Here is a 16,966-nt window from a genome sequence, read left to right on the forward strand (position 1 = left end):
TGAATAATGCTGTGAGCACCGGTATACAAGGATCTGTCGAGTCCCTGCTTTCAACACTTTTGGGTATACACTAAGCGTGGAATTGCTGTGTCAAATGGCAATTCTATGTTTAATTTTTGAGAAACCGCCAAACTTCTCCACAGAGGCTGCACCATCTTACATTCCCACCAGCCCTGCCCGAGGGTCCCCAGCCGGTCATGGCAGAGCTGGACCTGAATTCAGGCAGTTCGGCTCAGGGACCTGCTTACCCATGCTCGTCAGCGCATACATGGCCGCACACAAAGGAGCGCCCGCCAAGGACCCAGCTGATGGGTGCAAGTGGGCAAATGATTAGCGATGTGAAGGGTAATTGTTACTCATTCCTCATTCTGTGGAACTTTAGAGTGTGATTCGGCCTCTGCTGGGAAGTAGAAAAACAAACCGTGGATCCAAGTTCAGAACATTTTCCAGGAAAGGGGACACGGCCATCGGAGGCCGCAGGTCTGACAGGAGATCACTGTTGACCACACAAGCAAACCTGGCCGGAAGGGTTAAGTTGGCCGGGAATTGTTCTCGAATCCTGAACACTGTCAAACCCGCGAGCTGGAAGGGGCCTCCCAGAGCATCTCGGGGCCAAATTCTATTTCAACCTGTTCATTTGACTGGTCATGCAATGAGCTATAACTAAAAACGTACTGAGATCGTGTCTCCTGTCTAGCAAGAATGTGTTTTGGGAAAATTTACATGTTTACATTTATTTAACAAACACTCATATGGTACTTACCATGAGTCAGATATTGTTATAACATTTTACATATGTTTTTATTTTTTTTTAAGATTTTATTTCTTTATTTGACAGAGAGAGAGAGAGAGAGAGAGAGCGCGCACAGGCGGTGGGGGGGGGGGGTCCGGGGGGAGAGTGGCAGGCAGAGGGAAAGGGAGAAATAGGGTCCCAGCTGAGCAGGGAGCCAGACATGGGGTTCGATCTCAGGACTCTGGGCCGAAGGCAGAGGCTTAACTGACTGGGCCACCCAGGCGCCCCACATTTTACATATGTTGACTAGTTTAATTCTCATAAGAATCTTAAGAAGGTACTTTTACTTCCCCTGTTTTGCAGATGGAGACACTAAGGCACGGCGACGTTCGGTAACCTTAGAACACACAGCTACTACAGGGCAGAGTGGAATTTAAACCCAGGCGGTCAGGCTCCAGAGTCTGTGTACATACAATTATACTGTATATTGCATTTAGGAAGTCCGCTCTCTAAAGGAATGTCACATCGTGTCCTTAAACGAGATAGGTCATCTCCCCTTCTCTGTGGCTCACATGCATCTATTTTGTGTATCTGATTTTTCAAGCTCTTAGTTTGTTTAACCTTAAAATTGTGATGCTTTTTTTAAAAAGTTGGTAAAATATACATAATATTCACCATTTAAAAGTATGTAATTTTTATGTTTATTATTTTCTTACAAGAGGAGAAACATTTGCAATGTAGCAAACTTTAGACACATACTGAATTAAATTATCCCACTACAGTTCCAGGGAGCACAGTTTAGGAAATAGTGTGCTAATTTTTTGTTTTTTTAAAGAAATAAAAAGTTGAGTTGATTTTAACAGAAGTAATTTTCAAGAAAACAAAGTAACTTTAGTTCATTCACATTGGATTTCTGATCCGCATAAGTGCAACTAGCGCCACTCTCCCCGCACCTCCGCAGGCAGCACCCCGGAAGCTCCCGTTTGAACCGTGCTGCGGTGCGTGGTTCTGGGATGCCACACACACGTTACTGTGCACCGGGTGCTGGCTGGGGCTTGGCTGCAGGAGTGCCACTGCACTAGGACACCGAGCTCTGCCGGTCAGAGGGGTCCCCGTACCGTACCTCGGAGAGCTACACACAGTCAGCTTCCCCCCAGGCTGATGGGACAGGGGACGGGAAGATTTCTGGGAATAAAGAGCACCTTCCGGCAACGACTGATGTGTCAGGGCCAGAGGTCAGGGGAGGGGTCCACAGCACTTAGACTCATTGCCCCTGAGGGTGACAGAGAACAAGGGGTATTTATATGTTTCCAACTCTCCCTGTCAACAGGTCGGCCCAGGCCGGAGGGGTGGGAGTGGGGCGATTAGAAGAAGAAACCACCCCTTTGAGTTAGGGTAGGGTCTTGGCTGTGTCACCGTGTCACCGTGTCACCTTTGGGAAGCCGTTCCTCCTCTGGAGGCCAAGGGCGGAGGAGCGGATGAGGAACACCGCCTGGGTTCAGCACTATGTATCTGCTCTGTGAGGTCTCTGACGGTTTGGCTCTGGGTCTCTGGGTCGCAGGTGAACGGACTGGGGGGCAGGGTCTGAGAAAAGTGGTCCAGCCCTCAGCTCCCCTTAGAGGCGAGGAAGGGCGACTGCAGGACCATGCACCGGTGGGGGCACCCAAGAGGGGATGTCCCACCGGCCAGGTCCTTCTCTCTCCTCCTGCCCCGGAGTGCCTGCTCGGGACGGCGTGTCCTTGGCCCTGTGCCTGCTTGTGATGGCAGGGAGGCCTCCAGGGCAGGCGCCGGACTTCACGCTCGAGCTGCCAGTTACCAGCTGAGGTCTTGAACAAGGCCCTTCACATCTCCCATCCTCAGTGTATGCATCTGAAAACTGGGGCAACGTCTCCTAGCCCTCAGGCGTGGGAAATTCAAAGGCTCCTTTCGGAGAAAGCCCTCTGCAGGCCCCAGGGTTATCTGAGGAAGGTGCCTGCTTCCAGTCCTTGTGTTCCTGCCCTGCAGGCAGGCCCTATCCACGCAGTGTAGGGTCCCAGACCCAGCTCGCTTTAGCCCATGTTCTCATTCCTGCTTCCTGGTGACTCGACACCCCCATTCCCACTCTGCGATTCCCCCCGGGGGCCTGAGTCTCTCCCCTCCCCCAGGGATGAGAAGCCAAGCATGAGACACTGGCGGCCCCAGGGGCACTGACACCAGGGACCAGGTCAGGTCCATTTTTTATCACTGTTTTTCGGATCGAAGTCTGGAATGTTGTCTCAAGAATTTTGAGGGGCATCTGGGTGGCTTAATCGGTGAAGCATCTGCCTTTTGAGTCTCCGCCTAATCTAGAGTTCCCGTGGGCAGGCCAGAGGTCGGAGAGCTCAGAGGCCACAACCCCCTGGAGACAAAGACCCTCACCACGGGCCAGGCCCTGCTCAGCAGCAAGGATACACAGATCGGCTTTGTGTTGTATTGGGGAAACCAGGGTGGTGATCAAAGTCAGTGTGGGCTTTTGGAGGAGCATAGAGATAGGGCACCTAACCTGACTTTGTGGATGAACGCGTTCCAGGGAAGTGGAAAAGGGAGCAGATGCCTTCCTGGAGAAGACATCCCAGTGCGTCTAAAGGGTGAGCCAGATGTAGGACAAAGGAGCGGAGTATCTGGTAGGACATAGCTTGAATAGGGCGTGGGGGTGAGGAGCCATAGATAATACTGTAGAAACGTGATTATATGCAAGACACGGAAATCAGAAAACGAGGCTGCGAAAATCAAGATGCGCCAGATCTTTTCACCGGAACCACACCACCAGTACTTTGCATAGTGTTGCTCTCCTCTTACAAATCAGGAATCAGAGGCTCAGAGAGGTTAAGTAACTTGCCCAAGTCACAGAGCTCCCCACCGGTGGATTAGAGACGGGAGGCCCAGTTTGCTGCGGTCAGCTGGGCAGGGTCTGAGACACCTGTTCTTGGGCTTCATGGTCCCTCTTTCAAACTCTCCTCTTTGAGCAGAGGGCTTTCTGTGGCTTTCTGGTTGCAGATGGGCAGCCTGCCCCTTTGAGTATTTTCAGGTGTGCATCTGCTACAGACCGAGGGGAAGGGAACAACCACAGTGGAAGGTGGGTTTCACCTTCCGGCTTCCAGCCCTGCTGCAACCCCACTTAGAACGCTAGAAGGGAAGGCCAGTAGCCAAAAGATCTACTCTCCAACAGGCCTTTCTTTCCCCTTCTGTGGGTGTGGCTCAAGGAAGCCCACCGGAACCAGCTTCCACCATAGCTGGGACAGGGCATGTGCCTGGTTCTGCCTAGCACTGCTGATGGGTGTTCCCACCAGAGACCCAGATGCATGGGGTCTGAAGCCTGCGTTCCAGAAGCTCTGTCCCTTCATGTCAGGTTCAATCCACCTCAGGGCTCCTGTCAGCCCATGCTGGGGCTAGATCCATGACCTGGATTTGGCCCAAAGTGGACAAGCACATTCTACTTAGTAGTTGGTTTTTCAGAAACTTCTCAGCCTAGACCTTATTTCAGGATTTCCGCCCCCTCCTTCAAATTGAGTTCTGAGCCCCCCCTATGAGCTCCAGGCCCCCTCCGGAGCACAGGTGGGCCCTTCAGAGAGCTCCCTGTGGTTTCTCCTGAAAGCCAAGGGCCAGTTTCTATCTGTCAAATCGGGAGGGAGGACTCCCAGGGTCCGACCTCACTGCGCACCTGTGGCCCAGACCTGTGTCAGGGGTGTCGATGTCGTCTGCTGGGATCGTCAAATCATCCTGACCAACAGACTTTGCTATCCGTATACGACAGGCGAGCACCGCGAAAAGCCACAGATTTGGAACAGTGACAGTCAGAGTAGGCGGAGGTCTGGATGCGGACCCGGGTCTGACGTGCCTGCCTCCACAGCCGGTGCCGCACACCTGGGGAGCAGGCGGGAGAGAGAATGGACCTTTACCGTAGCGGGTCTTCGGACGCCCAAGCCTGATCCCAGAATCCCGGAGGGGGAGACGCGGACATCCGTGGTTTTCAGGGCTCCCCGGGTGATTCCAGCGCTGAGTCCCTGCTCCTTTCACAGCGCGATCCCGGCCTCGAAACCAAAAATCAAAACCGAGCGGTGGTGCTCCCTCCCCTGCGCTCACCCGCACGGTGGGCCGAGCCGGGCTGGGGTCGCCCTCGCTCGCGGCTCAGGTGCGGCGCCCGCGGCCCAGGTGCGGCGCTGCGGCCGGAAGCGGCCCCCGCGGTCTGCTGCGCGCGGGGCGGTTGCGCCACGCGCTCCGCTTTCGTAACAGCGCCCCGGGCCGGCGGGGGACGCTCCAGCGCGAGTTCCTCCAGTGTCGTCCTGCGCTGCCGGGACGGTCGGCGACTCCGAGTCTTGCGCCAGTGGGAAGTCGCGCTGACACGGAGCCCGGGCCGAGGGAGCTGGGGCACTCGCCGTGCGCCGTACGCAGGCTCCCGGGAACAGGGATTGCCCTCGGGGCCTGAGCCCGCTCGCCGCCCGCCCCGCCCCGCCGCGCGGCCCTGGCCCGCCCGCCGCCCTGGGACCTCCGGGCCTCGGCCGTGGAGGAAGCATGCTGGCCTTGCGCTGTGCGCTGCTGACAGCCCTGCTGGCCGCGCCGGGGGCCGCCCTGGCCCCAGGGGGCTGTCCCGCGCCCGGTAAGAGCTTCGCGCGCACCTGGAGGGCGGGGGCGGCCGGCGGGAGGAAGGGGGGGACGGCGCCCCTTTTCGGTGGCCGCAGAGGTCCCCGCGGGCGCCCGGCGCGGGCTCGGCGCCCACCGGCGGCTTGTGCGCCCCACCGCGTCCTGCGCCTTTGCCCGCAAGCGCCGCCTGACTGCCCGCTGACCCGGACTTGGCGTGTTCTCGGAAAGCCGCGTCCCGAGCCTCCTTCCCTGCACCCCCACCAGTCCTTACAAAGGGCAGCGGTCCCAGCGGGGTCGGGGTCTCCCGCCCGGGCGTCCTGTGTACCAGCGCCTCTCGCGCCGTCAGCTTTGGGGCCCAGTGGCTCTGCACCCCCCCACCCCCAGCGCCGGGACCGCGAAGGGGCTGGTCCCGCTGCCCGCGCTCGCTTCGGCAGACACCGGCGCGAGCAAGCCGTGTGCCCCCGCGCTGGGAATTTAACCGGAGCTGGGAGGCTGGCTCGGGAGTCGTCTTGGGGCCGGCACATACTGGGCTCCTTCCAGAGGAGAGGAGGGCTGAGGCAGAGGGCAGCGGGCACTTCTGCCCCTGTTGACTGTAATTAGCCCTTGGCAGCCAGGCCCTTCTCCGGGCTCTGGCAGCATGCCCAGCTGTGTGTCCAGGCTCTCCTCTAGCCCAGGGTGGCCACTCCTTCTCAAGAGGTTAATTTTAGGGTCCGAGGGCTTCTGTGAGGAGCAGCCTGAAGGTTTCTGGGAACAGTTGGCTCCTGTCCTGGGCAAACATCCTCAGCTTGATCTCTCTCTCTCTGATGGGAGAGAGGACTCTAGGGTTAGAGACTGGTGAGCTCTCTGCCTTCTGGATGGTGACACCCTTTGCTCTGGTCAGAGGGAAATAAAGGGGTTCTGAGCACACGGTGACGCCTGCAGGGAGCAGTCACTGTTGATTGGAGGCTTAGGTACCTTCACCTGTACCCCAGTCCTCTGCTGGATCTAAAAACATACTTTGTTCCAGAGGAGACAGGTCCAGAAAGGTTGGGATGGGAGGTTGTCGGGGCCTTGGTGGAGGCCCACCCTTCCATGGCTCCAGTGCTGTAGACCCTGAAGACTCCCAAATGTAGAACTAGCCCTGCAGGCAGAGCTAGGGGGTTTTGGGGGCAAGCTGAGAGCCATGCCTACTGGCTGAGGGCTGGGGCAGAAGGGGCCAGGGGAAGGGAATTGAGGTCTGGGCTGGTCCCACTGTGGTGCAGAGGCATGCAAGGCAGGGATGAGGCTTCAGGCTCCTTCTCCCCACCGCCCCGCCCCAGAGCCAGGCTCCGTTGGCTGCCTCTGTTGCTCCTCACGCCACACCCCAGGGCACCTGCCCCAGGGGGATTCCTGCTGTAGTGACTGTACCCTTTGGCTCCTAAGAGGTTGCAAGGCAGTGCAAGGGGCAGCCTGCTGAAGTCAGTCTCTATTTGCCTGGTGGTCTGCAGGGACGGGCGAGGTGGTCTCGAGGCCCGGACAGCCCAGGAAAGGCAGAACTGAGAGTTGGGGGAGGAAGTGAAAGCCCAGTTCAGAAGGAAAATGCAGAGAAGTAGAAAATACCCAGCTCTCCCCTCCCACACCCACACAGACTCAGCCCACAAGCTGGGGAATAAAAACAAAGACATTGTCCAGGAAGCAGGCCGCAGATGACTGTGACTGTCCCGCATTGGAGGGGGCAGCAGAGGCTGATGCTGCGTGAGGGGAAATCCGCTGGTTCTCCAGGCTGGAGGCTCGCTTAGCCAGGAGGCGTGCTTTCCTTGCGGTTAGTAGCTGCCCACATGCCCAAGAGCTGACAGCCTACTCAGGTGTGCTTGCTGTCTGGGGGCCCTGACCGGCGGGGACTCAGGTGTTGGGCGTGGAAGGCCTGGACACGGGTGACTCAGGTTCCTTCCGCCTTCTGCAGAGCGCGACGGGGCACAAACAAGCATGTACAGCTTTAAGTCTCTTCAAAGACCTGTCTCGACTTCTGAACTTCCCTTAGACGACTTCTTCCTGCCCCCAGTGCCTACCTGCGTTCCTTACCCGAAATCAGTATTTCTCAGAAGGGCAGTTCTGGATCTAGTTGTATCAGAATTTGTGTCTGTGTTGGCTAATTTTTGGCCCCCACCCCAGATTTACTGAAGAGAGAGATCTGGCAGTGAGGCTCGGAAGTGTCCTTTTCTACACATGCTTGTGATTTGCTGGCCTGGGGATGACTGGCTCACGTGTGTGCTTGAGAGGCTGAAGGAAGGCCCTCCCCCCTCAGGCTTCTAGTTGCCAGAAATCTCTCTCCCTGCTTTGGCTCTGCCCTTGTTTATTCATTTCAGCAAACACTGAGTCCATGTAAAGCCCTATGGGGCCTCTGTGGGACCAGCCACCCAGACTCCACCCTAAAAGGAGCTTGAACATGGCCAAGAGTAAATCCCTGAGAGGGACTGAGAAAACCCAGCTGCCTGAGGCCTTGTGGTACCAACTACCCGAAGACAAATTGTCTGGAGATGGGGACGGTACAGAGGAACCAGACCCCAGGCGGCAGGCACATGACCTCGGCAGACTGGGTCAGCACACCCTCTGGGTGCTGGGTGTTTGTGAGGATTACACGGAGCAACCGGGTCCTCACTGCGGTAACTATGCACCCTCCTCCCCCTGTCCCACCCGGCCTGCGTGCCTCTGACCCAGTAACCACTTGCCAGGTGTGGCTATTCCATTTAAATTAGTTATAATGAAGTCAGATCACAAATATAAGTTCCTTGGTTGCTCCGTAGCGTGAGTAGTGGTAGTGTCCTGGACACAGATAGAGCATCTCCATCACTTTGGGAAGTTCTGCTGGACACTGGCCTGTTTCTTCCCCAGCTTTCCTGCTGCAGCTTCCTTTACCCCTCTCCAGACCTCGTCTTCTCCACGGGGGACAGCGTGGGGACAGCTCACCATCACGGGTGGTGCTCATGGCTTGGAGCCGGACAGATCTCTGCCCAACCCTGCCATGTAGAAATGATGTGAGCTTTTGTGAGTGAGTTTACCTCTTGGAGACTCACCATCCTCATCTGGAAAATATAAATAATTATATACTTAATCGGTGGTTGTAAAGATGAAAGGAGAGAAGTTTTAGAAAAGTCCCTCGTGCAGAGTGTGTGCTGAGGTTCGCGTAGCTAATAATTCCCGCATTTGAGCAAAGTATTTTGACTGTTCCAGATGCTATTCTTAGAACTGTAGATGCAAAAATGAGCAAAACAGACAAAAATCCATGGCTCCCTGGTGCTTCAGTTTATGGAGATGTGGGTTAAATACATTGTAACATGATGGTTACTAGTGCCAAGGGGGGAAATGCAGCAGGGGCGGGAGCCTGGAACTGTGTGCATATGTAGGGGCATGTGGAACTGGCCTGGGGGGGGCCTGGGGTGTTCTCACGGAGAGGGTGACATTTGAACAAAGGCCTGAAGGAAATACGAAACTCTTTAGAGATTCCTTACACTCCCATTTTGGGCAGGGAAATTCCAGCCTCCTCTCTAGCAGTCTGATCCTGTCTGATACTGAGGGCCCGTTAGGTTCTGGAGCTGAGGGCTCCGTGTGGACTCTCAAGTGCCCCTTAGACACCAGCTGGGCGGGGAAGCGCTAAATGTAATGTCATTAGCTGCCATCAAGGTAGGAGTCTTTAAAAGAGAATCCTTGAGGGCTGGAGTGGCAAAGGAAGGCTTTTAACCTTTGGTCTGGCGAGGCCCCAGTGGCTTCCTTTGGGTAATTAATCTGCGTGCTTTACTCTCTCCTCTGGGCTTGAGATCCGACGAGGTCTGCCGTCCTTGGCAGAGTCGGCCTTTTCCAGCGTGGTGCCGGGTCCTCAGCAGGCCCCCCGCTCCTACCGGCCCTCTGCCGGCTCTGTCTCGGGGCTCTCCCCCTAGCAGTGTGGCCCTGAGGCCCTGCATCCATCCCCTGTTCTCTGTGTCTCTCCACCTCCCAGCTGCCTTTCCTGAAAAGCATCCTGTTGCTCTTCCCTCTCTACTTGGCCATTGTGATAACCGCAGGCAGAGAAGAGCGCCACTTCTACTCAGCACGGAGCCGAATGTTTGAGGGCGTTAGACCCATTGTGCACATGGGACAGGCCACGGGACAGGCAGGTTTTGTTGGAGGGGAAGATGAGGAGGTCAGTTCCGGACCTACTGGAATGGAGACATCATTGAGACAACCAGAGGGAAGACGCGGAGCAGCTGGACGCAGGAAGCCGGAGTTTGGGAGTGAGGACTGGGCTTGAGGTGTGACTGTGGGAGTCGGCTAACGGCAGGTGTCATTTCAAGCCTTGCGGTGGCTGGCCTCACACAAGTGAGTGTGGCTGGGGGGCGGAAGAGAGGAGGCCCCAGTGCACCCTTCTCGGGCCGGTCAGGGAGGAGGAGGAAGTGAGAGTGGTGGAGTCGGAGGGAGCTGGGAGAGCTGGTGTCTGACAGCCCGGGGACGACAGCTTGTGTCCACGGCATCCCACGGGGTCCCGCTGGGTGGGGGCCAGGCAGGAGCAGGGCTGGGCCCTGACCAGTGCACTTAGCAACGGGCAGGCCTTGGTGACCTTCACAGGGGGAGTGTCAGTGAGATGGTGGAGGCTGGAGGCTGGCGGGAGTGGATTCACGAGAGGGTGGGGGCAGGGAAACTGGGAACGGCAGGCACAGGCCGCTCTTTGAGGGTGTGAACTGTGAAGGGGGTAAAGAAATGGAGTGTGCCTTTGCTGGAAAGTGGGGTCGAGAAAAGGGATCTCTAGAAAGATGACTGAACTGCCAGCTTGCTTGCATGCTGATGGAAATGATGCAGCAGGCTGGCGGAGGTGAGAGCTGCTGAAACAGCCCTTGAGTGGGCGAGAGGAGACTGAGGCTCAGAGAGGTTACAACTTGCCCAAGATCACACAGCAAGGAAGTGACAGGCCCAGCTCTGAACCCCACTCTTTGCACTAAATCACGTGCTGCTGAGTGCACCCCCACCCCCAGCCCGCAAAGTACAGTGACGCCAAGGTCACCTTCACTCTTCACAGCATCCACAGCAGGGGCTCACCAATACCACGCCTTGGTGTGGCCCAGGCAGGGTCTGCTGCCTCATCTTAAGTACTGAACAATGCAGAAGGCCGTGTGCACACCTCCTTCTCCCCCCCTGTGCATCCACAGCCCTTTCCATGGGGCTGTTTGCAAGTGCCTGTCACTGTCAGGGAGCTTGCCCTGGGGGAGGCAGCTGGTTCTGCATGGGGTCGGACCCTCCAGGCCTGTGTCTTGCTGCCCCCCAGCGTGGGGCAGGTTACTGCGAGCCTAGGCAGGCAAGACTTCCAACACACAATTAATGGGGCTTGATGGATGTTACTGACTGTGGGAGCCCACTGGCGTGGGAGGAGAGGAGCCTATAGCCTGAGGACTTCCTTGCAGAAAAGTGGAGACACCCTCGTGAGCGGTGGCGATGAGAATCGTTGAGCCGCCTGGGCGGCTCAGTCCATGAAGAGGCTGACTTAGTTTCGGCTCAGGTTGTGATCTCAGGGTGGAGGGACTGAGCCCCAAGTAGGGCTCCACACTCAGCGTGGAGTCTGCTCGGGATTCTCCCTCTCCCCCTCCCTTCCCCGCCCCCGCATGCTCTCTCTCCCTCCAATTGCTCATATTTCATGAGAGATTAGGTACGTCTGAAAAATAAGGCTGGTTTTCTTTTTAAAGATTTTATTTATTTATTTGAGAGAGAGAAGGAGAGAGAGAGTACATGAGGGGGGGAAGGTCAGAGGGAGAAGCAGACCCCATGCTGAGCAGGGAGCCCGATGCGGGACTCGATCCCGGGACTCCAGGATCATGAGCTGGGCCGAAGGCAGTTGCTTAACCAACTGAGCCACCCAGGCGCCCCAATAAGGCTGGGGTTTTAACCTTAATTATCAAATGTGATCCTCACAATAGTATCTTGAAGTGCGTAGTCTTATCATTTCCAATTTACGTATGGGAAAGTGGGATCTGGAGCCTGAGAAGCTAGCCCGAGGCCTCGTAGCTCCTAAGTGACGCCCTGCGGCTGGAACTTGGCTCTGAGCCCTGTGCCTGGCCTCTTGACCACTGCACACAGTGGACTAGGAAAGAACGCAGATAAAGAGCTTCCTCTTAATGTCTGGGTGCCTTGTTACGTGGATACGCAGAGTCCTTTGCCCATCTCCTTCGGGCAGGCACCTTCTTGTTTCTTGTCTTGCCATGACGGGCAGCGGTGGGGGGACAACCACACCCCACTCATGACACCGCGGTGCGAGAACACCTGCGGGATAAGTTCCCCAAAGGGGAGTCTGTGGGTCGAAAGCCGTGTACGGTTGTAATTTTGAGAGAGAATAGAAGCTGCGCCAATTCAGACCCCTAGCGGCAATGAGCGAATGCCTGGGTCCCTACACCTTTGTCCAAAGTGTGTTATTAAACTAGTGTCTACACAGAAAATGCTATCTGTGTAGAATTAATTTGCAATTACCTTATCTGAGTGAGATTGTATAGGTATTTCCATGTTTAAGAGACATTTGCATAACATATTTCTATGAACTGCATGTTCATAGTCATTGCCAACTTAAAAAATTTGGGTTGTTGGTCTTTTTCTTATTGCTTACATATGTTAAGGAATTTAGGCCTTTATGGTGTGATTTATGAATATTTTTCTCTTGTTTGTCGTTTGTCTTTTGACTTTTTTGGGGAAGATGGCATTTGCCGTGCAGATTTTTTTAAAAATGTAGTTGGACTTGGGGCGCCTGGGTGGCTCAGTTGGTTAAGCGACTGCCTTCGGCTCAGGTCATGATCCTGGAGTCCCGGGATCGAGTCCCGCATCGGGCTCCCTGCTTGGCGGGGAGCCTGCTTCTCCCTCTGACCCTCCCCCTCTCATGTGCTCTCTCTCTCTCTCTCTCTCATTCTCACTCTCAAAATAAATAAATAAATTTAAAAAAATGTAGTTGGACTTATCAATCTCTACAATGTCTAGGTGTTGTAGCCTACTTACTGAGATCTTCCCTATGCTAATATTATTTTAAAGATTATTTATTTTTTAAAATTTATCTGACAGAGAGAGACACAGCGAGAGAGGGAACACAAGCAGGGGGAGTGGCAGAGGGAGAAGCAGGCTCCCCACAGAGCAGGGAGCCCGATGTGGGACTCGATCCCAGGACCCCGGGATCATGACCTGAGCCGAAGGCAGTCGCTTAACCAACTGAGCCACCCAGGTGTCCCTGCTAATATTATTTTAAAAGATTATTCTTTTTTTTTTCTGGTGGCTTGAAGAGTTTTTTACATTTAAATATTTGATCCATTTTCAGTTTATCATAGACTGATGCATGAGGTGTGGCTCTTTTCCCCCCCAGTTATAACCTAATGTTCCTTTACAGTTTCCTGAATAATCCATTTCCCCCACATTGGTTTTATTTATTTATTTATTTATTTATTTACTTAGAGCGGGGAGGGGCAGAGAGGGAGAGAGAATCTCAAGCAGACTCCCTGCTGAGTGCAGAGCCCCACACAGGGCTCGATCTCATGACCCAGAGAGCACGACCTGAGCTGAAACCAGGAGTGGGTCCCTCAACGCACTGAACCACCCCGGCGCCCACTGATTTTAAAAAAAATGACCTTTCAAATCTGCCAAATGCTTAAATGCTTGGGTTTATCCTGCTTCTCGGCATAATGAGCAGTTAGCACACGTTCTGAGGCCTGTTGCCTGGGTCTGACCCAGGCTCCCCCTTGACTAGCAGTGTCACCGGCTTCCCCCTCTGAAAGACAGACTGTTGGGAGGCTCGGGTTGGGATATGTGAGTGCTTGGAGTCGTGCCCTATGTAGCTAGGGTTCAGACTAAGCTACTTTTTTAAGATTGTGGTAAAATACACATCAAATTTATCATCTTGGCCATTTTAAAGTGTGCAGTTCATTAGTGCAGACTAAGCGATTTTCGGTTATTGCTCTTTTTTTTTTAAAGATTTTATTTATTTTATTATTTGAGAGAGAGAGAATGAGAGACAGAGAGCACAAGAGGGAAGAGGGTCAGAGGGAGAAGCAGCTCCCCGCCGAGCAGGGAGCCCGATGCGGGACTCGATCCCGGGACTCCAGGATCATGACCTGAGCCAAAGGCAGTCGCCCAACCAGCGGAGCCCCCCAGGCGCCCGGTTATTGTTATTTCTGAGCCATTTCTAGTTTCTCGATGCTTTCGTCTGTTTGTGGCGGTATCATGCTGCTTTAAGGTTTGGTCGGGCTAATCCCCGTCTCCTCCCTCCGCTTCCTCAGAATCGTCCTGGCCGCCCTTGCTGACTTTTCCTTTTGAATCAGCTTGTCTCGTTCTAAAAAGTTCCTGTTGGTATTTTTATTAGGATCAGGTAGACTTTGCAGATTGGTGTAGGGAGCACTCACAGTGCCAAGTCTTCCTATCTCAGAGTGTCCCAGGCAGGGAGGCTCCAGGGTTCACAGCTGCCTGCGGCCCCTTGGGATCCGTGGCCTTCCTGGGGACCCGGGGTGAGCTGGACAGACCAGTGAGGCGCGCAGGTGCGTGTGCGCGCAGGTCCTAGGCCCGAGCGCAGGCAGCTGTGGGACTTCGGGAGCTGACTTTGGGGCCTTCATACAAATGTGCGTGGCGGTGCCACACACCCACAGACAAGAGCGCTCAGCGTAAAAGTGCAGCTCGGTGAATTTTCACAAAGCACATGCCCACGGGGCCACCACTCAGATGAGGAGCAGAAGGCGATCAGCCCCCCGCCCCCACCACCACCACTCTGCGGCTCCTCAAACCGTTAGCTTCCTCAGGTCTAGAGGGGTGGGCTGCGGGTACCGTTTGGGACAGGGGCGCCAGGCAGCACCTTCTGCGAGCACGCAGAAGACACCCCGCCCCCCTCAGCGGGCCAGGCTCCTGCCGAGGCTAAGTTCAGAGATGGGAACGGCTGTGCTCCAGGAGGGCCAGCCAAGCGGTGGACACGGCCCGGCCCGGCCACGCTACCCACGGGCACCAGGCCCCAGCCGGCCTGCTGCAGCCCTCACGGGTGGCTCTCTGCCCAGTCCCCCCCAGCCCCTTTCTGTCCTGAGGCTGAGTCAATCTCACTGGGCCTCTGGGGCCGTTGGACTGTTTGCCCTCCTTCCCTGTCTTTTCCTCTAATTAGGTGATAATCTCAGGGAGGTGACCTGGCCAGACCTTCCGGGCCTAGCCAGCAGATTACCTCTGAGGCCGCTGGGGCAGGATTACACATTTTTCTCTGGAGTTGGTCACCGTGTGGGTCTGAGAGCCAGCGTCCAGCACCTCCTTTGTGTGGGTCCCGAGGAGCCTCCTCTGCCCAAGCAGGGCGTAGTCCGCGGTGCGGAGCCAAGGTAAACACCAACTCTGCCAAATACAAGGCAAATACAAGCAGGTACTAGACCACAGGCGGAGAGAGGAGGGGCGGGGCTGCCGGTGGGTCAGGGTCTGGGGAGGCGCGGCTGGGAAGAGGCAGGTGGGGGCTGAGTTAGAGAAAGGGGCGTGGCCTCAGCTTAGAGCCTGTGGCCTGACCTCTCCCTGGGACCTGGGGACTTTAGGCATTTAGGCACGTGAATGGGTGACCTGGTGAGAGCAGGAGTGTGTGTGTGGGGGGTCACACACTGCTTCCCTAGGGAGGGTCGGGGTGCTTGGGCCCTGACTCCAGGCGGCGGGTGTGCCTGAGGAGGCCTGTTGGCCTCACCTCCCTCACATCTAGGACTCCCTTCCAGGAGCTTCTGTGTTGGGTGGAGAGGCAGGAGAAGGCAGGAACCGACAGGTGGTGGGCAGCCCAGAGAAGGGGGAGCTGGGCGGGAGCTCCGGGGGAGCCCAAAGAGGCACCTGCCCCAGGGCAGAAAGACGCTCTGCTGGAGCAGATGCAGACTTCCCACCTCACCAGCTGTTAGAATTTGGCAAGTTCCTGAACTGCTTTGAACTTTGGTGCTTCAGTCGTGCTACGGGACAAGCTTCCCTTCCTGGCAAGGAGGTTGTGAGGAGCAATAAGCTCCTGGGTGAATCACCGGGCGTGCTAAGCGCTCATGATGGCTAATGAGCATTGTGATTATTGCACGGGAATCAGGAAATGTGTTTCAGCTGGTAGATGGGGAGCACTGGGGACGTATTCTAGGCTCCCTAGGACCAAATTCTGCGTTTGGACCCAGGGACCCACGTCCTTCTGGATACTTCTCAGCAGCCACTCCCTTCAGCAGAAGGCCTTCATTGCTGAGAAGGGATCCGTTTTCTCTCTGACCCCTCCTGAAATCCTGGGCCTCTGCAACCCGAGAGGCTGGAGTCCATCCTGCGCTGCCAGTGGCCCGTCAGCCAGACCCGAGTCCCTGCTCAGAAGCCAGGGCCGTGGGATTGGCAGGTGCGCACTAAGTCCGTCCTCAGTGGCGGTGTGCTGGGCAGCTCGCTCACCACTTACGTAAGTGCGGCCGGGAAGCTGAACGTGTTTCTGCTGGCAAGACCAACTGCAGGCTGTGACAGAGTTGAGAAATATGTCTCCGTGTGCATGTTTTTCTGATTATTGACATTTGCAAGTTTATTTGAAGAGGAAAAAGTAGAAAAACAGCAAAGCTGGTTGGGTTTCTGGCACCCAACCTGAGGTCCAGAAATGGCCCCATTTCCCAGAGCTGTGCTGCAGAGTCCCCGGTGGTGGTGGGGCCCCAGCGCCCCAGAGACTTGGGCCTGAGGGGCCTGCGGGTGTGGGCTTGGTTGCCAGGGGTTTCTTCCTGTCGAGGAAGGGGAGGCAGGGAGGTTGTGGGAATTCCCCTCCCTTAGAGCTTTCCAGGGAGAGAAGCAGCGTGTGTCTGAGGGCACCGGGACCTGGCTCTCATCCTTCTCCAAACCAAAGTCATCAACTATTGGAATAATAAACCTATCGATTAATTCCATGTTTTCAAGCTGGTATTGTCTGAGGTGAACAGACCCAGACGTGCTTCCCGACCTCTGAGAGCTGAGGACGCCACGAGGTGAGATGCTAGGGGCAGGAATGGGGTCTGAATGCTCGCTTCACAGGGAACGAGACAGGGCCTCGGCCAGTGGCTCTGTGAGGAGCCCGAGGCTGCCCGTGAATCCTGGCAAGACCGGGGATGGCCTCGGGCCTCCTGTCCCTTCCACACCAGGCTGTCCCCACTCCTCGATGCGTAGTTCACGGTGAGCGTCGGCCCGGGAGACCCGACACCTAGCGCTTTGGCATTCAGGGAGGCGATGTTGGGACCTTTGTTTTCAGGAGTGGACGCTTCTGATTTCGGTCCCAGGTGATGTGCTTTCGTCCTCCGCAGGACCCGTGTCTTCGCAGGAAGCTGGGGTGCAGGGTACTGCTGTCCTGCTTCTGACACTGGCCTTGGGACGAAGGAAGAAGGCTCCCCGTCCTTGACTGCCCCCCCCCCCCGTCTCCTGCCTCCAGGGCGCTTTACGCGGGAGCTGGGGGACAGCGGGCTCGTTCTCTAGGGGATTGGAGGGTAAACAGGAGGAAGGAGCCGGACTGGCTCCTGTCAGGGGTTGGAGCTGGAGGCCTTGAGCCTGTGCCCTTCCGTCTGCAGAGGCAGGTCTCACCCCCTGAGGACCCCATGTGCCCCCCCCCCCCCCGTGGGCTTTCCCTTTTTGGCGCCTGTTCCCCTGATGGAACAGTGGCCTTCCGCTGATCAGACCCCCGACTCAGACTCCCTTCCCCGGAGCCCTCAGTACGTCAGG

At 56.1% G+C, this 16,966-nt stretch overlaps 1 protein-coding gene across 2 annotated transcripts in view; it reads left to right on the top strand.

The window, feature by feature from the left end:
- The first annotated feature begins 943 nt into the window (after positions 1-943).
- The window catches only part of IL6R (interleukin 6 receptor), a 46,049-nt gene continuing 30,026 nt past the window's right edge, over positions 944-16,966 (top strand). For both annotated transcript variants that reach the window (XM_027612005.2, XM_027612006.2), the window contains exon 1: positions 944-5,348. In XM_027612005.2, the coding sequence (XP_027467806.2) occupies positions 5,264-5,348 (85 nt within the window). In that variant the 5' untranslated portion in view covers positions 944-5,263. The remainder of the gene's footprint in view (positions 5,349-16,966) is intronic.

The sequence above is a fragment of the Zalophus californianus genome, chromosome 10 (genome assembly GCF_009762305.2).
Source record: "Zalophus californianus isolate mZalCal1 chromosome 10, mZalCal1.pri.v2, whole genome shotgun sequence".
Lineage (NCBI taxonomy): Eukaryota > Metazoa > Chordata > Mammalia > Carnivora > Otariidae > Zalophus > Zalophus californianus.